The sequence below is a fragment of the Saimiri boliviensis genome, chromosome 14 (genome assembly GCF_048565385.1).
Source record: "Saimiri boliviensis isolate mSaiBol1 chromosome 14, mSaiBol1.pri, whole genome shotgun sequence".
Taxonomy (NCBI): domain Eukaryota; kingdom Metazoa; phylum Chordata; class Mammalia; order Primates; family Cebidae; genus Saimiri; species Saimiri boliviensis.
In genome coordinates, this window is record NC_133462.1 from 85,076,408 (window position 1) to 85,097,895 (window position 21,488).

Sequence of the window (21,488 nt, forward strand, 5' to 3'; positions counted from 1 at the left end):
GCGCGGCGGGGCTGCGGGGCCGCTTCCCCGCGTCCTCCGGGCCCGGCCGCCCTCCTCCCGCACAGTGCGGCGCACGGAGGCCCGGCGCCTCGACCACCCCCGCCCGAGAGCCCGCGCCCGCGCCTCGTCCTCCTCCTCCGCTCTGCAGGCGGGGACCGCGGGGCGCTCGGCACCCGGCAGCGCGGCCCCCTCCCGCCCCCGGCTCCGGGCAGCAGAAGCAGCAGACAGCGCCAGGGGCCGCCGCCGGGCTCCGTGGGGCTCGGGAGCCGGCCCCGGCTAGGAGGCGCCGAACCATGGCCGATGGGGGCGAGGGCGAAGACGAGATCCAGTTCCTGCGAACTGTAAGCGCCTAGCGTCGCGTGTGCTCCCAGGGGAAGGGGGCGCCGGGGCATCCACTAGCGGGGTCCGGGCAGAGTGACAGGGGGCATCGGGGACTCGCGGGCGGGGCGAGGGGTGCCCCCGGGGGATGCGGGAGGAGCCGGCATCGCCAAGTGTGTGCAGGTGTGCGTGCGTGTCGGGGCGAGGGAGGGCACGGGCGCGTGTCTGTGCGCGCGTGTGGAAAGCCAGAGGATGGAGCGCGGCGAGCCGGCGGGAGGCGCCCAGGCTCGGACCCGGGACACGGGGGACCGGCGCTTCGGGGCTGCGGGAACCGGGGGAGGAGGGGACGGCCGGTCCGGCCTGCCCGGTGGCGGGGCTGGGACCTCCCGGGCGGCTGGGGGCAGGGTGTAGAGCGGGGTGGCCCGTGGGGGAGTGGGGAGCGGCGGGGACTCGGGCTGTCTCCGGGAATACCGCCGCCGGGAGGTTTCTTGGGCTTTCGGGCTGGACCCGCGCGCTGTCTCGGAGCGAAGACGTCGGTTCGCTGACTCTTTGTAGCGTGCGGCGCAGCTGGCCGGGGGCGGGGGTGATGGTGCAGGACGCTGCCCGGAGGTTTCCCCCAAGTCGAGGTGCTGCGAAGGCGGAGGAGTCGCCTCTGGTCCCCGCGGTTCCCGAGGCCGGTGCCATCCATGGTGGTGCTGTGACCGCTTGCAGAGCGCGGAAGGCATGGGAAGCGAGTGTGTGTGTGCGTGTGTGCGCGCGCGGGTGGTGGTGGGGGAACATCGTGAACGTGTCGTTTTCTAAATGCTGGCTTATTGCATGCCAAGTGCAGCAAACTGTGTGTGTGTGTGTGTGTGTGTGTGTGTGTGTGTATGTGTGTGTTTAAGGGCAGGGTGGTTGCCCCATACTGGGTCGCAGGCAGGGAAAGGTTGGCTCCACACTAATACAATTCTTTCTCCTTAAGTACCTCTTGGCACTGCTCCTCCTTCTCTCCGATTTGTTTGAACACTGCAGATACTTCCCAGGCTGAGGCATTGCTCACCTCCAAGCTGGGACTGGAGAGCCTCTCCAGAAAAGAAAATGCCCTAACTTCCTGCTAAGAATAACCTAGTTAGCATCCTTTGAGTCCTTCTTCACTTCTGCCCTCCTTCCCAAAGGATATTCCCTTGAAGGATTCCCTAGACTTCCCCAACCTAGAACTGCAGCTTCTGCTGGTACTTCGTTACCTCAGCAATTAAAAAAAAAAAAAAAAAAAAAAGGTACCATTTCCCAGTTACCTTTAATCACAGAAAATTGTAGAGATGGTGGAATTTTGGAATATTAACTTTTAGGTGTGAAAATAGTCTTGATGATGTTTTTCGGTAATAAACATGTGAAAACTGAATTTCACAGGAACATTGTAAATGACTTTTTTTTCTCTTTTCTCTCTCTCTTTTTTTTTTGGAGGTGAGGGAAGACAATCATTTGTGCATTAAAAGGAGTGGGGGGAAGCTTTGGGAAGGATAAAATTCCAGGGTCTGCATTAGATGGCAACCTAATAGTAATCCAACGTAATAGCTGCATGGTATGAACCATTGCATATGCTTTTTAAAGTACTGCTGGCCCAGTACCGGGCTTGGAAGAGCGTCTTCGCTAATACCTTGCTCATGATATGTATTAAACCTGCTAGTAATACAGTTGTCTTTTCCATAGAAAATTGTCTATAAGGTTTTTTTTTAAAGTAATTAAAACCACATTAGATTTTTCTCAAAATGAACCTTTTATTCAGGTGGACAAATATAATTGCTGCATGATTTTTCAGTCAATTTGTATCAAACTCTATGGGGTTAAAATTAGCTAGGAAATTTGGTGGGCTTCATGCACTCAAAGGCTTCCTACAGGCTTACTGTTAAGCTGAGCTCATGGAGGTGGTGTTATCAGAATGCTTAATGGAGACTGAGGGAACTTGCTGCCTGATGGGGTTTTGCACATATAAAGTAATGTTAACTCAGTGCCACTCAGCAGCTGCCTGTCAGCCAGAGCAACACCTTTGATAAGTGGGTCCTGGGTAGAGATCTGGCAGTCCCAGGATGGAATTTTTCTTTTAATAAAACATCCGTAGGTTGTTGTGCTGATGATAAATGACCTTGAAGGAGGTAGCACAGGGGAGCAGAGGGATTTTTTTTTTTTTTTTTTTTTTGGTATAGCATTAACGTCTAAAAGGAAAACATGCCTTTCTTCACAGTTTTACAATTTTCATATGGAAATTCTCAAATGCTTTACCGGCTCCTCCAGCTATTACCTTCTCTCCTTTACAAAGCCCGTTTTTTCCCCTCTTAATCTGAGAATGTTGGTTCAGAAATGATGGGGTTAATAACAGGGACACTGTAGGTCCTACATTAAAATAATTTCTTTTCTTTTCCTGAGGGCATTTATTTCTCTGTTATGTGCAAGCTTGTCAATATGAGTTATTTCTTCTTCTTTGTTTTTATTTGAAACAAATAGTCGAAGGAGTATTAGGAATCTGTACATTTTGATAAAACAGTTGTAGATGGAAGACTTCTTGATAGTGATGGATGAAGCTGTTTTGCATAGGAAAAGAAAAACAGTCATTAAGACAGCATAATTGTGAATTTGGCCATTTCATATGTTCTGATGAGAATGTCTGAATTATTGTCTTGAGCAAATCATTGTCTGCTGGATTTGTATTCAGCACTCCAGCACATCGAGGCATCTTTTTGACCCCTGTCCACAGAAAGCTTTTATTTTATTTTTTTTGCTTTTCTTGTTTTAGAAGAGTTCTGAGATCACTGTTAAGGGAAGAAGAGGTGAAATCTTTAATGGGCTGTGTCTGTGAGTTATGTCTGCTGCTGTAAATTAATTCCTCATTTGCAAAGGGTTTTGTCCCTGGTTACCCTGTACCGGTCTCTCTGGCATCTCTGTTCCATGTGCTATATTGCTTCTCCAGTCGGCTCACATTCCTTCCAAATAGTTATGTAGATGAATGATGCTCTTCGATTCAGTGACTCTCCCATCTGCTGGAAACCTGCCCACTTGGGTCTGTTTATCTTTAAGAGAGATTGAAAATATGTTTGTGTAAACTCTGGATAGGCTGGGACACTTAGGAGAGAGAAATCCTATCATAAAATAAGCTCTCAGTCCATAATGGATTTGTTCACTGTCATATCCAAACATACCCATGATTTGGAATGTGTATTTTATTTTAAAGGTTTTGGTAACTTACCAATGTGGCAACACACTGTCATTTGGTATTTAAAAACATGCATCCTTTTAGTTATGGTCCTTTTTTTTTTTTTTTTTTTTTTTTTCTTTCAAGCAATTGTATAGAATTTTATAGAAGATGCTCCTCTGACTTTAGGAAAACCGTGGTTTAAAATGACCTTGGTCAAGGATTTTTCTTTTTTCTTGAGTACTTCATCTTTCTTTCATTTGTGTAAGCATGGCTGAGTTACCCTTGGGGTGTACTGTGTCATGTAGTTTTGTATTTACCCATAGATGGAGACTTAAAACTTAGCTCTGGCTGTAAAAATGATTCTGATAGGAATGCTTACAGTCTTCCTCCTTTGCAGAATGAAGTACTTCATTATAGATTTCTTCTCAGTGTTTATACATCTTGTTCCATAATGACAAGAAGCATCTTTAAATATATTCATTGACAAACAATGATAATTATGCAGTATAGATGCCAGTGTACAACACTGTGCAGTAGGTTGGACAGGAATGGTTAGCCCTAGTTTGTAGAGGTCCAGGAAAATTAATGGCATGAAGTCAGTGCTCAGCAGTGCAGAACAAGGACTAAAATTCAAATCTTAGGCTAATAGTGTCCTTTCCAAGAGAGAAAGGCCTCTTTATCTGCTGTTCAAGTATGTTTTAGGTTTATAGCAAATTAGTTTCCTCAGCTGTAGGAATGTCACAGAGTACAAATGAAAAGATGGAGTAAGCAGTGGAAGTCTGCACTTTCTGCTCCCTTCATAACGAAGCCACGAGGAGCTTTAGACAGATAGGCACTATGGCATTTTCCCAAGGAACTGATGGAAAGCCCACCCAGGCTTACATCATCAGACTTTTTTTTTTTTAAACTTAGAAATTAGCATGTACACATTGGCAGGAAGGGCAGGATCTAAAACACTTAGGGCACTAATTTGTTTGACATTCAATTGTATTTGTACTTTGGCTTCAGATAAGTGTTTTTATCACAGCTGAATTACCCAAGAAAGGATTCCAGCAACACTAGGTGACTCTGCTTCTTTAGATAGCTTTTGGGAGAAAGGGAGAGGTGGTGAAGCATACATTTGTCCTGAACCTCTGACATTGTGGGATTTAGATTAATTGGGAAAACATTTGTTGAACACCTTCTGTATGCATAGCATGCTAAGGAAGTATTCAAAATAAGTAGAGAAGTGGTTTGCAGCTGTAACTGCAAAGAAAAGATTTAAAGGATGGCATGAAGCGATCAGAAGGGAAAAATCCATAAATAAACTCCAAAACATTAGGGTAGGAAGAGACCTTTAGAAAACCTTACCCTGTCTACCCCCCTCCCATGCCTCTCTGATTTTGCAGATAAGGAAACAAAAGTTCAGAGAGCCAAATGACTTGGCCCAGTGTCACAGTCCAACTTAGTGGCATTTAGTAATGCAGAGCATGTGAAAATCCATGAGGAATTTCCAGAAAGGAGGTTTACCAGCACATCGTTCTTTATAGAGTAGATTTAAACCCACTTGTTCCATTTTATCTTTAACTTGACCTTCATGGAGTTCCCTCTCCAAATCTGTCTCTTTGTCCTTCCAGCCACTGAAAAGGAGGTTTCTTTTCTCTTTTCTAATGTTATAATCCCTCACATGGCCTGAATTTTGGTCTCGGAAGCCAAGACGGGAATCCATCCTTTCCAGGTTTTTTTTTTTTTTTTTTTTTTTTTTTTCCCTCCTATCCACTTACTCCTTTGGTTTATCTTGAAACCTGTAAATTTCTCCCATCTTAAAATGTCTTTCTTTGACCCCAATACCTTATTTGATTGCTCCCTTCCTCCAAAAGTGGTCTTACCTCACTGCCGGTACCCATCTTTGTGTAATTATCTAGCTTCTCTTCCTTCTTAAATCCACTTTTGTGGATGTCACCAGTAACTCCCTCCTTGCCAAGTCTAAATGTCCTTATTCCCTTAGACCCCTTCTCAAACTTCACTTCCCCGACTCTCCTTTTTGAAGCTACTCCTTTGACTTTGAAGACATGGTACCTTCTAGGTAATTTTTTACATTTCTGATCGTGCTTTCTTCAGGTGCTTTTCATTCCTTTCACTCCAAGTGTGTGGTTATCCCAAAAGATTCTGTCCTATTTCCTCTTCTGTGTCTTCTGCCTTCATGAGCTTATCTATGTCACAAAATCTGGGATCTCTTAAATAACTGAGTTTGAAAAGACTTAACAATGACTTCATCCAGCTCTGAGAGCCAGAGAGATGAAAGGAATGTTCCCAAAGCAACTCTTTTTTTGTAGGAGAAACCCACCGCAGATTCTACAGCTCTGGGCTTTCATTTCAAGCCTCAGTTTAGACTTCCCTCCTGCCTCTCAGACCCCAGAAACACAGGCTTGAACTCATTGCCTGTCCAGTTCTCTATGTGACTTTCCTTCCTTATGTCTCTGCTGATCAGTGGCACCTGCCATTTCTGGCTCTGGCTCCAGTGTGATCCTAACCTGCAGCAGACCTGAGTCTGAGGTCTGAATCCACCAGTACCCAGCTTTATGGACTTGGAGCAACAGCGCCTGTCACGGGAGGGACTCAATGCATCGGTCCAGTTCTCTTTCTTCTCTTCTGTACCTAGTTTGTCATCATGGCACATCGTGTTTCTCTTTGCAGTCCAACTCAGATTTCAATGTCTTTCATACCCCGTTTGCTTCTCGTTCTTATCCCAACCGTCATCACGCTTCTTCCTGCAACAACTCGGCAACCCAGCTCGAGTCCTCCCGCTGTGTTAGTCCTCATGTCCACCCCTGCCTCAGCACACATCCTTGCATACCCAGTCTCATCTCTCTACTTGGCTCATGACCTTTTATGATCTGCCCCTTGATACCCTGCCTACGCTTTTCATCCTACACGGAGCTTTCTTGGATCACTCCAACCAATTCTGATTCTACCTTTCTCTGACCATTTATCACTAATCATTAATAAAATATGGAACCGATTGGGAAACTCGAGCGGTGATGGACAGATAAGGCTCTGACCATCATGCTCTATGGGAGAGTTGGGACCCTGCTGGGCCTCAGTTTCCCATGTTGCTTAGCGCACCGTTGGCTACAAGAACAGACTTGAGAGAAATCTCTTGGCAAGTAGAAGATCAGGAAAAGAGAAAAGATCCTCCTGCCCACCAGTTTAATGTGACTGTCGCTTGAATGTGCCCAAATGCAGAAAGAAGGAGCCTGCCATGAAGGAAGGAAGCAAAGATAGTGGGGGCGGGAGAATGGAAGATCCCTTCTGGAAGCAGAAGAGTGGGAGGGTTGGTGGCTGAAATTTTGAGATGAGGACAGAGGAGGTGTTTAGGGTGTGTAGGTGAGAGACACCAGGTGATGTTTGGTGCTTTGAGACGCCGCAGTGGCCCCCTGGTCCAGTGGGACAGGTCACCCAGAGAAGGCAATTAGAGAGAGGGTAGTTACAGTCACTAGAGCAAGTGAGCAAACGGGAGAGTAAGAGAATAAATTAAGGATTAACTGGCTGGGCGCGGTGGCTCATGCCTGTAATCCCAGCACTTTGGGAGGCCGAGACGGGTGGATCACGAGTTCAAGAGATCGAGACGATCCTGGTCAACATGGTGAAACCCCGTCTCTACTAAAAATACAAAAAATTAGCTGGGCATGGTGGCGCGTGCCTGTCATCCCAGCTACTCAGGAGGCTGAGGCAGGAGAATTGCCTGAACCCAGGAGGCGGAGGTTGCTGTGAGCTGGGATCGCACCATTGCACTCCAGCCTGGGTAACAAGAGTGAAACTCCGTCTCAAAAAAAAAAAAAAAAAAAAAAAGGATTAACTGAGTCTGAGTGACTGGGGCTGCCCAAAAGAAATACTGGTTTAGAGTCAGACTCTATATTTCAAATGAGTAGCTGCCAGAGGGTGAGGTGACTTCCAGGGGCACTGCCAGAGTATCCAGTGGACCACTTTCATCCCCTTACTTCCCTCTGTATTAATCACGGGAAGAACATTGGGATGGGGACCCTGCCAACAAATGGTTGTGTGACCTTGGGGCTGGTGAGGTCAGATAGAGATCTGTTTTGGAGTGGTGAAACAGGGAGGTTTTCTCAGAGGGACTCTTTTTTTTTTTTTTTTTTTTTTTTGAGACGGAATTTCGCACTTGTTACCCAGGCTGGAGTGCAATGGCGCGATCTCAGCTCACCGCAACCTCCACCTCCTGGGTTCAGGCAATTCTCCTGCCTCAGCCTCCTGAGTAGCTGGGATTACAGGCACACGCCACCATGCCCAGCTAATTTTTTGTATTTTTAGTAGAGACGGGGTTTCACCATGTTGACCAGGATGGTCTCGATCTCTTGACCTCGAGATCCGCCCGCCTCGGCCTCCCAAAGTGCTGGGATTACAGGCTTGAGCCACCGCACCCGGTCTCTCAGAGGGACTCTCTAGGGTCATTTCCCATTGTCATGTTCGTAGTCTTGGGGTCAGCCAGACTCAAACCATTCTGCAGGATGAGCACCACAAAACCTCACCCTGGGACGGAGGAAATGCTTTGAATGATCCTGGGGTCCCTGGAAATTCTCGTCCTGGAGGATCACAGGTGCTGAAAGCTGACAACAAGCTTGGTGCCAGGATTCTTGATGGTGGGCAGCTCTCTTTCAGGGACGAGATGTAAACAGTAAGAGAAGGTTGCAGACAGGCATTTGGAAGGAGCTAGGAGAGGAACTCTCGGATGCCAGTGGTCCTCTTAGGAACTTAGAACTGAATGAATTTGGATCCATTTAGTAACTAAACTCCTAGTGAGCGTGTCTGCAAACCCTCTCTATTGTCCCAGCTGTGCAGTACTTCTCTGGCTCCTGTAATCACCTTCTCCCTGGCTGGTGAGGAAATGACGCTGTTTCTGGGGTCTCCTGAAATGTGATAGTCTGCCTCAAAGTCCAGGTGAAAGGTGTATTTCCTGGTTTCTATTGCAAAAATTCTACGGTGGTGTTGCTGCAATGAAATGGAAGTCCAAGGCTTTCCCTGTTAATTATGTGTTCAGAGGACCCATACATAATTGCATTCATGCTCATTACCCAAGCGGAGGACAGAGCGGAGCCGCTGACACGTGAACCCAGGGAGACCTTCCCTGGATGGCTGAGTGCAGGTACTTATCGCCCACCAACTCACTATTATTATCTGCCAATTTACTGGAAGAAAACCTGAAATCTATCTGTGGAGCCAAGACGGAAGCTGGAGAAAGTGAATGCAACAGCAGAAAATATATAGCAGCTCAGAGGCTGGCAGGGCCTTGCTGAGTCTGGGAAGGGTTGAGGCGGGAATGAGGGAGGACACGTTTGCTCCCTGGGACATGTGGTTCTTAGTGTGCAGGGGGAAACCACTTGTGGTCACGGAGTGAGCGAACAGGCCCACACAGCTCATCACCGTGGAGGAAGGAACAATTCAATGTAGCCAATTTACTTTTTCTACTGGGCAAGCACTTTTCTTCCTTTAACATTTTTTGGTATTTTAAAAGAGGCTTTGTACATTTGTTCCACTTTGAATGAAATTTTAATTGTTTTTCCTTCCTCCTGAGTTGGAAATCTGATTCATAATGTACATGGGAACCCATGAATTTCACTCATATTTAATGCATACCCAAAGATATAAACCGAAATAGTACATTTTGAGATCAAGAAAAGAAAAAAGGAAAAATTACATACTTAGTCTTGAGTAAATTGGGATATTGTTAAAATGAAACTGACTAGCTAGCACACTGAGTTGATAGCTGTTAGAAGTTGTATTCTTATCTTCCACAGCAGGTTTCTGGGTTTCCAAATAAAAGGGATTATGATTTAAATTGTTTTAGATTTTACTGGAGTTTGTATTTACTTCATAATCAAGGAAACTTTACATGAGGAAAGTTTGGCGCCACACACACACACGCAACACACACACATGTGCACAAATGAATGAAAGATAATACGTCGTATTTCTTTTCACCAATTTTGACTGTGGTGTAGAATTCAGTTAAATTAGTTCATGGGTAGCAGTGAATTGTCTGTTGGTCTCTGTTACTGCTTCCAGTGCTTTGGGGTTTTTATGTTTATGGTTCTTTTCTTCCCTTCCTTCCCTTTTCTTCCTTTCCCTCCCCCACTTCCCTCCGCTCTCCTCCCTCTCCTTTCCATTTCTCAGGGCTCCTGAGTGAATTGGTTGTGAGTGATGCTATTTTGATAGTGGCAAGACCAGCAACAAACCTGTACCATCTCAGCATTCAGGAACAGTGGTGTCCACATGTCTTTTTGAGGTCATTTGGGGCATTCTTAGGGCACATTTAAATAGTCCCACAGGCTGAGAGAAGTGCCTCTTAAATACAGTGTCAGCCCTGAGGGGTAACCATTTCTGGTCAGGAGATCAGAGCTCTTTTACTCAGTGACCTACCTACTGCTGTTGGCAACTTTATTTCTTGGTGGTGGGTTGATATGTAATTGTCTTGTAGGTCTCTTCTAAGCATTCCGTGTATATTTTCTCGTGAAATCCTTAGGAAATCCCTCAGAGGTAGCGACAAGAGCGAAGTTAGCAGCCCAGTGTTTGCAGATACAGGCAGTGGGGCTACAGTTTCAGACCTGAGTAGGACGGCTCTAGAACTCTCGCTTAATCTTGCCACACTGGGGTCCTTTCTTGGGGGGATGGATATATTTTAAAAGGAGGGAAACCTGGTACCCTGCTTCTACCTTCAGGAAGGTACCTTAAAATATCCAGTGTGAATTTCTTACACTCCCAGTGCCCTGCAGGCTGTCTGCCAAGTCACAGGCCTTGTGCTTGATGTTTGTGGAATTGCACAGAACACATTCCATGAGATAGTATTTTACATAATAAATACGGAATAGGGTCATTGTATGCAGTTTAACTAGGGTACCTTAATGCAGTGTGCACAAACGGGATAGCTCTTTTGTCTGCAGCATTATACCCGGTACCTAGGAGATATTGTGGAGGTGGAAGCTATAGTCCTGTGGAGTTGAGATGCTCAATCAGTGGAACCTTATATGCACCATCTTGGGAAGAGTAAGCTTATGGTCCTATGGGGATTGTGTCCTGTGTAAAATTCAGAGGGTCCAAAGGGTGAAGAGGTGATGGATATGGTCATGGTATTGGGCTCCAAAACTCATGGAGTATATGGTCAAATGGTAAAAGCAGAGATTCTATTTCATTATAAAATATGAAAATAAGAGGACAGGCATAATTCAGAACATAGAACAACATGTAAGGCAGGAATTAAAGTTTCAATAAAAATGTCCCCTCGATCTCTAAAAGTTCTCCAAAATCTCTTTTGTAGCATTTTGGGAAATTTTGATTCATTTTATTTTTGAAACAGTTGACATTTGAGGAGTGGGCTAAGGGATGAAAATGTTTCAAAGTGCTTGTTTTTTTAAGGACAATATTTTCAAGGACCGTACTTCAGGGACATGTAACAGTTATGAGCCTGTAGGGAGGAACAGAGGTTTGTTGTACATATTGAAGGATTATTAAGGCATTTGAAAAATGTAACAAACACACATATGCACACATGCACGCACACACATTTGCACACACACACATGCACATACATACATGCGTTGCATACACAGGATTAAATCCCTGATGTACTTTTCCTCTCTTTATTTTTTAAGACTATCTCTTATTCCCCTTTGGTCTTGGATGTGTCTGTCATGACGTCTTTCCAAGGACAATGCCCACAGTTGGGCACACGTCCTGGCTTGTAGTTTCAACGAAATGTCAGAACGTTTCTTCTTGAGTCCCAGACAAATGAAAAGCTGGGATGACATGTTGTTGATCGATGGCTGTCAGAGAAGCATAAAGACTTCTGCTTCACTGCCGTTCCCTTTGTGACAGGGAAGGGGCCATGATCGGAAGACGGGGGTGTGGTTCTGAAGTCTAAATGTCCTGCTCCCGTCATGAAGAATTGTATCACACAGTGAAGCCTGCAAAGTCAGCCCAGCTTGAGTCAGTCCTACTCACACCCAAGAGGATATGGAAGCTGGTGAAGGACAAGAGAGAACTGGGATTTCACCTCCTCCTGCGTCAACGCCTGGTCTCGTCATTCTGAAGTGTTCTCGGACTGCCGGTTACATGCCATGCGTCACGCTGGGCACTGGGACTCATAGCCAGGCTTGTCCTGCCTTTAAAGATCTTATTCTATCTCTATGGGTGGGATAGGGAATAAGGAAAAAGCACATATTCTACTACACAGCAGACCTAAGAGTCAGAAAACCGTCAGAGGACAGGATGTTGAGGAGGGAGGGCACTGTGTCCCAGGAGTACGATTGTCTAAGGCTGCGTGGAGGAGGCAGCGTTTCCAGTCACAGGATTTTCGGACGGAAAGGAACTTCAGCGATCGGGTCGAACCCCGTGATTTTATAGTGAAGGAATAGGAAAGCACAAGTTCACTGGCCGCCGCGATTCCGCTCAGACAGGATAGCTGCGATTCATTTGATTCCTGGAACAATCCATTTAGTCTATAAAGCGGTTAACTGCATTTATGCAGATGAGAAAACTGAGTTGCAGAGAGGTGAAACCACTTGTTCAAGGGCAATTAATGAGGAAGTGATGTTGCTGGCGAGCCCAGGGTTTCAGATGCTAAAGTCCGTCTTCCTCCCTCCCTCCCTCCCTCCCTCCCTCCCTCCCTCCCTCTCTTACCTTCCTTCGTTTTTCCTCCCTCCCTCTCTCCCTCCCTTTCTCCATCACTTCCTCCTTTCCTTTTTTCTCTCCCCTTCCATCTTTCCTTCCCTCCCTCCCTCCTTCCTCCCTCTCTTCCTCCTCCTCTCCCTCCCTCTGTCCATCAGGAAAAATGGTAAAAGACTGTAAATTGGATTATAAGGAACGATTTGTGGCTGTCCTATCACATTCGTCCATTTAGGTTATCTGTGCTTTTCATTTGTCTGGGAGCTCTCTTACCTCTCGGTTAAATTGTGGAAAACTGATAGTAATGATTCCTGAACTGTTGATTCTTGATTATAGAAAACTCAAATTGTGTCTGCTGGAATGCAGTTGTAGAGACCGAGCGGGTTGACTCTTGCCACGCAAATTCCTCTCAGCCTTCCTGATGGGCTAATGTCTTTGTATGTCCTTTGGAGTCTCCTTTGAACCTGCTGTGAAACCACCCTTTAATGAAGAAATTAAATAAAATCTTCGATGTGTTCATTTTGTATTTGTTTGAGTCGTATCTTTACTGTAGAAACATTACCGTTAACATCACTACTATGCCTCCTAAAATGAAAATGAGTGGGATCTTGCTGAATTTGGGTGGGGAGGTCAGGAAGGCAGGACAGATGGGAAAGCGAGTGGAGGCCGCATGCTGCTGCCTCTGTCTCCCTATCCCCAGGGTCACTTTCCAGGCTTCTCTGCCCTGCTCTGTGTTCAGGAGGCTCCTACTCTAGACGGTGCTGGGAACAGTTTCCTCTCCTTGTTGCCTCAGATCAAGGGCTAGGAATAGCTTCCTACTGTTGCTGGTCCCTGGAAGTCCCACCTCTGTCTGATCCTGTCATGCTCCCAAACCTACACCTTGGTAAAAGATCCCATGTTCGCCTCTCTTCAGTTAAACCCTTGAGAGTGCTGTCTGTTTTTTGACGGGTCACTGATATGCAGGAGGGAAGCACGGTGACACGTTTGGGAGAGAGATGGATGACCTGTGAGCACCACTGTGTCATCCTGGGGCACTGGGGAGCCTTGAGACCAGGGTCAGGGATTTGTTCTGAATTCATAAGGCAAAAGGGGCCCTGGAAGTCACTCATTTCTTCCTTCTCAAGGGAGAAAAATGGGTCAGAGCTGTCCATTAGAGAGATTAATGGGGCAGCAATTCATAAGATAAATTGGGATAGAGAGAGATCAGAGCGGGACTGGAGCTGAGAAGCCTATTAGGAGATAGTCACCACAGAGTTGGTACAAGATAGTTCGGGCCTAAATTTGGGTGGCAGTTGTGGGAATGGAAAGGAGCAGTGGGTGGAGGAAGGGTTCAGGGGTTGGCAACTGATTAGATTTAAGGAGAGGAAAAAGACAAAGACGATCTTCAGGTGGTATTGGTCATCAGGAAATCAGGAGGAAGGGAAGGTTTCAGGGGAAGGCACTGGGATTTATTTTGGATGTATCTATTTCGAGATATGTTACGGACTGAATGATGTCCACCTAAAAAGGTATGTTGACATTCTAACCCCCAGGCCCTTAGAATGTGACCTTCCTGGGAAATAGGGTCTTTCCAGAAATAGTCAAGTGAAAGTGAGGTCATTAAGGTGGCCCTGCTCCTATGTGACTAGTGCCCTTATAAAAGGAAGGGGGTAGGATGCAGGTACACGCAGGGGAAAGATGGTGTGAAGACACATAGGGAGCACACCTGTGAGGATGGGAGCACTGCACCTGTGAGGACGGGAGCACTGCACCTGTGAGGACGGGAGCACTGCACGTCTGAGGACGGGAGCACTGCACGTCTGAGGACGGGAGCACTGCACGTCTGAGGACGGGAGCACTGCACCTGTGAGGACGGGAGCACTGCACCTGTGAGGACGGGAGCACTGCACGTCTGAGGACGGGAGCACTGCACCTGTGAGGACGGGAGCACTGCACCTGTGAGGACGGGAGCACTACACGTCTGAGGACTGGAGCACTACACATCTGAGGACTGGAGCACTAGAACTGCAAGAGGCATGGAACAGATTCCCTCTCCCACCCTCAGAAGGAACCAGCCTGCCAACTGCTTCATCTCAGACTCCTGGCCTCCAGAACTGGGAGATAATACATTTCTGTTGCCTAAGCCACCCAGTCTGTGATATGTTGTTATGGCAGCAGTAGGAGTTGAACTCGAGGCTCAAAGCTAGAAGTGTGGATTTAGTGTTTTGGTGAGAGGAGGGACCCAATGAGGCAGATTGGAGGCCACTGGTGTGATTGAGAAACCACAAAAATGGGCCGGATGATCTGGGAGGAGCTTGTAGAGGAGTCTGCCACAGAGGTTCAGAGGAAGGCACCTGAGGAGACTTTCGATGTGATCATTATGGGAGTTTCTAGGTGGAGGTTGAAAGTAGACTCTCGAGAAACAGGAACACTTTTACACTGTTGGTGGGAGTGTAAATTAGTTCAACCATTGTGGAAGACAGTGTGGCAATTCCTCAAGGACCTAGAAATACAAATACCATTTGACTCAGCTATCCTATTACTGAGCATATACTGAAAGAATTATAAATCATTCTATTATACAGACACATGCACACGTATGTTTATTGCAGCACTGTTCACAATAGCAAAGACTTGGCACCAACCCAAATGCCTGTCAGTGATATGCTGGATAAAGAAAATGTGACACATACACCATGGAATACTGTGCAGCCATAAAAAAGAATGAGTTCATGTCCTTTGCAGGGACATGGATGAAGCTGGAAACCATCATTCTCAGCAAACTGACACAACAGAAAACGAAACACTGTGTGTTCTCACTCATAAATGAGTGTTGAACAATGAGAACACATGGACACAGGGAGGGGAACATCACACGCTGGGATCTGTCAGGGGGTGAGGGTCTAGGGGAGGGACAGCATTAGGAGAAATACCTAATGTAGATGACAGGTGATAGATGCAGCAAACCACCATGGCACGTGTACACCTATGTAACAAACCTGCATGTTCTGCACATGTACCCCAGAACTTAAAGTACAATTAGAAAAACAAAGTAGACTTCCAATTTCAGGAGACCCAGAAGCAACAGAGCAGCTGTAAGTGGACGCAGACAATATAGATTTTTTCATCCCGTGTGCTGAAGAGGAAGAGAGAGGAGATTGGAGCTTAAAAGGGAAGGAAGGGTTAAAGTTAGGGATGCTTTTCTTTTTTCATGAAAGAGACCATAATCTAAGGTTCTAGAGGAGGAGGGGTGATGATACCGCAAGTTTGTACGTACCAGATGGGATATAGATGCCCCCAGCCCCACCAATACACATCACCACTGTTGGACACACACCTAAGCTGATGCGTCGCCTCTCTTCGCAGATACCTAATTACTTACTGCTTTCCTTAATTTGAGAGCGCATACTATTTTCATTTGCCTTTGGTCTAGCTTTGCATCGCTTCATTTTCTGCTGGGGACCTTTTGATAAGTAATTAAAATTAGAGCTCTCTAAAGCTTAGTTGGTTCAAAGCTGGGCGTGTTTTGTTTGCATGTTGCAGGGTGTTGATGATGAAATAAGCCAGCAAGGCTTGAAGCAAGCATGTCTCATTAAGACAAGTGGGAGAGGTTGATATTGCTGGTGGGTTTTTTTTCTCGTAGCTGCTAACCCAGAAAGACTGTAGGGCTTATATAGGTAATTATGCATAATTTTAAGCAAATGGTCAGCTTAGGAATATATTGGAGGGATTTTCTGAATGCTCAGGTTAGGGGCAAAAGTTGAAATATCTGAGGGAACAAAATGGCTTTGCTGGTAGTGGCTGCCTTTGGCTCTCCTACTATGATAGGAGCTGGTTAAAAAAAATTCCAATAATTTTTCAGAAAATTAGCAATTTGTATTTTGAGAGCCTTTTTTCTTCACATTTTTGTGTAATTGGCACTATGCTGTACATATGATTTGTAGCTTGCAAAGCACTGCCTTTCAAAAAAAATCTGAAGAGTAAATCTATATAGTGTTTACATGTGTAAATTCCACATTTGTTCCATACTTCACACCGTTGATTTAAAAGTAAAAGCTTTCAACAAATGTCTGCACTTAACAACAGAGCATATATCTTCATCGTTTTAGTGTTCTGAATGAGTGCCTATAATAGTTTCTCACAAGGAATCTTCCTTTGAGGCTGGGCGTGCGGTGGCTCACATGTGTAATCCCAGCACTTTGGGAGCTGAGGCGGGTGGATTGCTTGAGCCCGCAAGTTTGAGACCAGCCTGGCTAATAAGGCAAAACCTCATTTCTGTGAAAAATACAAAAATTACTCACGTGTGGTGGCGTGTGCCTGCAGTCCCAGCTACTCTGGGGGCTGATGTGAGAGGATCACCTGACCCAGAGAGGTGCAATGCGTTGTGATTGCGCCACTGCACTCCTGCCTGGGTGAGAGAGTGAGACCCTGTCTCAAAAGAAAGAAAAGAAAAGGGAATCTTCCTTTGAGATGATGATGCTTATAGGATCTGCTCAAAACTAGCCAAGCCACATGCTTACCACGCATCAGATACATGATTAAGATGAAAGTATGTTACTTTCTGGCCCTGTCAAGTTAGATACAGTACATTTCACCTTACCTAAATGTATATGTATATAGAATGCATGTATTTATGTAAGCATATGTCAGATGTCATTTCAAGTGCTAAAGTCTCTACTTTTTTAAGACGGAGTCTTGCTCTGTCACCCCGGCTGGAGTGCACTGGTGTGATCTTGGCTCACTACGACCTCCACCTCCTGGGTTCAAGCAGTTCCCCTGCCTCAGCCTCCCAAGTAGCTGGGACTACAGCCATGAGACAGGGTTTCATCATGTTGGCCAGATGGTCTTGAACTCCTGACCTCAAGTGATCCACCTGCCTCGGCCTCCCAAAGTGTTGGGATTATAGGCATGAGCCAACACCGTGCCCAGCCGTTAAATTCTCTTTTTAAGAACTTTCTTTAACCAGTGCTAGGTGAGGTGCTAATGCTGCCAGCACTTTGCTGAACATGCAGAGGCCCCCCCACAGTTTGAAGGTCAAAGGTTCTACCTTGCCACAGAATTTACCAGAATAAATTTAAGAACAGGCCCAGACTCAAACTCACCAAGCCACACATGCTTAGTTCTCTCCCTTCTTAGAAAAGGAAACCACTCTTGTGCAAATATTGTAAAAGAGGATTTGAGAATCAAATGGAAGGAAGGTAAGAGGTTGAACCAGATGATGTACAGGCTTCTTCCTTCCTCCCTGGAGACTTCACCATCTTCTTACCTGGTTAAGGTGCTTATGGATGCTGGTCTGAAGGAGGGGAGAGAAGGGGGTTGGGAAGAATCAGGCACCGATTTGAAGGTGGGAGATAGCTCCTTACATTTTTTTAATTTTTTACTGTAGAGTGATAAAAATGGCCATATCTACTGCTCATTGAACATTCTCTAGTTTTGGTCCTGCCTAGGACATTTTCTGCAGAAAATTACTTTTTAGAATTTCACAGGTCTAGCAGAACAAGAAACCTGGCATACATTATAACCAACAAAAACATTGCTCTGGACGGGCCTAAAACAAGGACCTGAACGTCAGTAGGGAACGGAACCAGTGACTCCACAAATGACACCAGCTTCATGCAGTCATTCCTGTGTTTCGTGCACACACTACTGTATGAAACTGGTGTCATTTATGGAGTCACTGGTTCCATTCACACAGGAGAGAGGCAACAGAGATCATTACCGTATTTCCTTCTAAATGGGCAAAATGAAGCCCACAGTTTTGTTAAGAGAGGGGGCTATTGTGTAACTCAGTTGATTTGCTAGGATACAGAAATGGACTTCAAAATCTCAGTGTTAATAATGATGATGCCATTGCCATCTAACATGAATAATGGAGCAGACTAAAATCCGACCCAAACAGAATCTGGGAAATAAATCACGGAGAAGGACTTGCAAATGTTTGCATAAGAGAGGAAATGAGTAATGGCACTCTCTTTTGCTTGTTGTTCATACCACCAGGAGTCAAGAACTCTGCATAACTTAGCAGTTCAACTTCCAAGAAGGGCCCTGATACCGTGGACAAATGGAGTCTATTTTTAAGGTTAGATAAATCCAGCCTATTTTTGTGGGCAGGGAAAAATTATTGCTGAAGTGTTTCTGATAAGATTCTTCTGTGCCATAAACTGAAATACTGAGAGCACAACAATTTTTTCATGAGAGGGAAAGAAGAAAAACTGTAAGTTATAGGAGACTAAGGCCACGCATTTATTTGGGGATTGCGTTAATACGTTTTCGGGCATTCACTTTTATTTAGCTACATGATTGGCTCTGGGGTTGTCCCAGGGCAGCAAGAATGCCGTAAATATTGGATTGACCATGGCTGATGACTTTTACTGCATGATAATACTATGAATGTCTTAGATGGAACCATGATTTCCAATATATGTGTATTCTTTTTTTTTTTCTTTTTGAGACAGAGTTTTGATCTTGTTGCCCAGGCTAGAGTACAATGGCGTGATAACCTCAGTTTACCACAGCCTCTACCTCCCAGGTTCAAGTGATTCTCCTGCCTCAGCCTCTCGAGTACCTGGGATTATAGGCATGCACCACCATGCCTGGCTAATTTTTTGTATTTCTAGTGTAGATTGGGTTTCTCCAAGTTGGTCAGGCTGGCCTTGAACTCCTAACCTCAGGTGATCACCCACTTTGGCCTTCCAAAGTTCTGGGATTACAGGTGTGAGCCACCACGCCCAGCCTTATTATGTGTATTATTTCATTCATCAAAATATACTAACTGCCTCCTGTGTGTCAGGTGTCTGTGGGATGCTGTAGGCTTATACTTCAAGCTTTCTTCTCCATTTGTATTTTAAAACAGTTTCCACATAGTTATGAAGAAGACTCCTATAAAGGAAGGGACTGAGGCTGGAATCTGATGACCAACCCAGTAAAATTTCCTTCAAAGTCTGTGTCAGATCAGTTCTACATTTCTCTACATCAGTCTACATTTTTCTATTTTATTCAAAGGGATATTAACAAGGAAGATTAAATGCTGGCTGAAAGCTCTCATATTTGTATCCATAGAAATACAAATTATATAGAAAATTATATGATTACTACCATTATCATGATTATGGTCTTAGCCTTTCCAAATTTTTATTATATGCAAGGTTTCTACTTAACTCCATGGATATAATGGGCTATATAGTCCTTGCCCACAAGAAACTATTGCCAACACTAATTTATTTGCCTTTCATAGACTGTTTTTCCCCTGTTAAATCTTATCTTGAGTAACTTTGAAAGAAACTTAAAAAATTGAAGTGTAATATATAACATACAGATAGTAAAGTACATAAATCTTAAGAGTACAGCTTGATGAATGTTTGCAGCATGAATGCAGTTGTGTAACTGCCACTCAGATCAAGGCTTAGAATGTTACCACTGCCTCTCCAGCACTCCCTTCCAGTAGTTACCTGCCTTTCCAAAGGTTACCATTCTGTGGACTTCTAGAAAAATAGATTAATCCTGCTTGGTTTTGCACTTTGTGCAAATGGAATGACAATATGCACTGTTTCATGTCTGGTTTCTTTTGCTTCATTTCTATCTGTGAGATGCTGGTATGTTGCTGCAGCTCCTGGTGGCTTAGTGCTGTATGCCACAATTCATTTATCCATTCTGTTGATAGACGGTGGGTTGTTTCTGGTTTTACTAATAAAAACAAAGCCTTACTAATAACAATAAACATTCTCAAATATGAAAGATTTAAATATTTAAGTGCACACCTGGAATAAATGTACATTTCTGCTGCGTATATACCTATGAATAGAATTGCTGGTTGGGTTATACACATGTTCAGCCTTCTAAACACTTCTGAAGTAGTTGCCTCTGTTAACACTACCACTAGCAGTGCTTAGTAAATGTTAGTTTTGAAAAAAAAAATCATTATGGTAGATGTGTAGAGGTGTTTCCTTGTGATTCTAATTTGCATTTCACTGACAACTTATGATGGTGAATGCCTGTTTTATATCTTTAATGTCCATTTGTATATACTGTATTCTTTTGCAAAGTACCTATTCAGGGTTTAGCCTGTTTTAAAAATAAGGTGTTCTATCTGTCTGTCTATCTAGTCATCTATCTAGACTGGGTCTCACTCTGTTGCCCAGGCTGGAGTGCAGTGGCGCAGTCATAGCTTGCTACAGCCTTGAACTACTGGGCTCAAGGGCTCTTTCTGCCTCAGCCTCCCAAATAGCTAAGACTAGAAGTGCACAACCATGCCCAGGTAATTTAATTTTTTGTGGTGATGGGGTATTGCCAGGTTGCCCAGGCTGGTTTGATCTCCTGGCTTCAAGAGATCTTTCCAAAGTGCTAGAATTACGAGTGTGAGCCATGGTGCCTGGCCAGAATTGTCTTTTTAAAAATTAACTTTGGACAGTATTTTATAAGTTGTGAATGTGAACCTTTTGTTAGATATGTCTATTGCAAATATCTTTTCCAACACTGTTGTTTTTCCCCCTCTATTCCTGATGTTGTTAGTGTTGAATAGTAGTTTTTTACTTTAAGGAAGTCCAGATTATCATTTTTTAAAATTCACGTTTTGTATCTTCTTTGCCTGTGTTGTCTTCTAGAGCCTTTACTATTTTAATGCTGATATTTGGGTCTGTGATCTTAGAACTGATAATTTTGTTTATAGTTTGAGGTAGGGATCAGTCCCTTCACCTAAGGATGTCAAATTGATCCAGCATTAGTTATTTAAAAGACCACCTTTTCATCATTACACTGCAGTGGTACCTGGGTAGTAAATCAAGTGACTGTAAGTGTAGATATCTATTACTTGACTCTCTGCTCTATTTCATTGGTCTATCTGTCTTTTCTTGATCCAAATTTATAACTTTTAAATTAACTCTATATTTTTGTTGTGTGTTGGTGTTCATCTTCTAACTTTGTTCTAATTCTTGAAAATTATCTTTGCCATTCTTGGCTCCTTTGATTTCAGTTTTAATTTTGGGATTAGCCTACAAATCTCCACAAAATGAGCTGCTGAAATTTTTAATGAAATAGTGTCAAATCTGTAGATCAGTTTGAGAAGAATTAACATCTTTACAATATTAAGACTTCCAATCTATGAACATAGTATATCATTCTTTTATATATTTAGATATTTTAAAACTGCTCTCAGTATTTACACTTAGTTTTCTACAAGAGACTTTGCACATTTTGGGGGTCAGCTTTATTCCTAGGGATTTGATGTTTATTGAGGTCAATGCAAATTATATCTTTAAAAAATTCTTTCTTAGATTGTAAAAATGTAATTGAATTGACATGTGACCTATCTAGTAACCTTGCCAGGTTCACTTACTAATTCTAATAGTTTATAGATTTTTTTTTGAATTTT

The 21,488-nt window shown here is 44.4% G+C and overlaps 1 protein-coding gene across 14 annotated transcripts in view; it reads left to right on the forward strand.

Annotated features, from left to right (window-relative positions):
• The first annotated feature begins 204 nt into the window (after positions 1-204).
• RYR2 (ryanodine receptor 2) overlaps positions 205-21,488 on the forward strand; it is a 753,432-nt gene continuing 732,148 nt past the window's right edge. For 13 of the 14 annotated variants that reach the window (XM_074385363.1, XM_074385370.1, XM_074385367.1 and 10 more), the window contains exon 1: positions 205-341. In XM_074385363.1, the coding sequence (XP_074241464.1) occupies positions 294-341 (48 nt within the window). In that variant the 5' untranslated portion in view covers positions 205-293. The remainder of the gene's footprint in view (positions 342-21,488) is intronic. The other variant, XM_074385365.1, reaches the window with a different exon arrangement.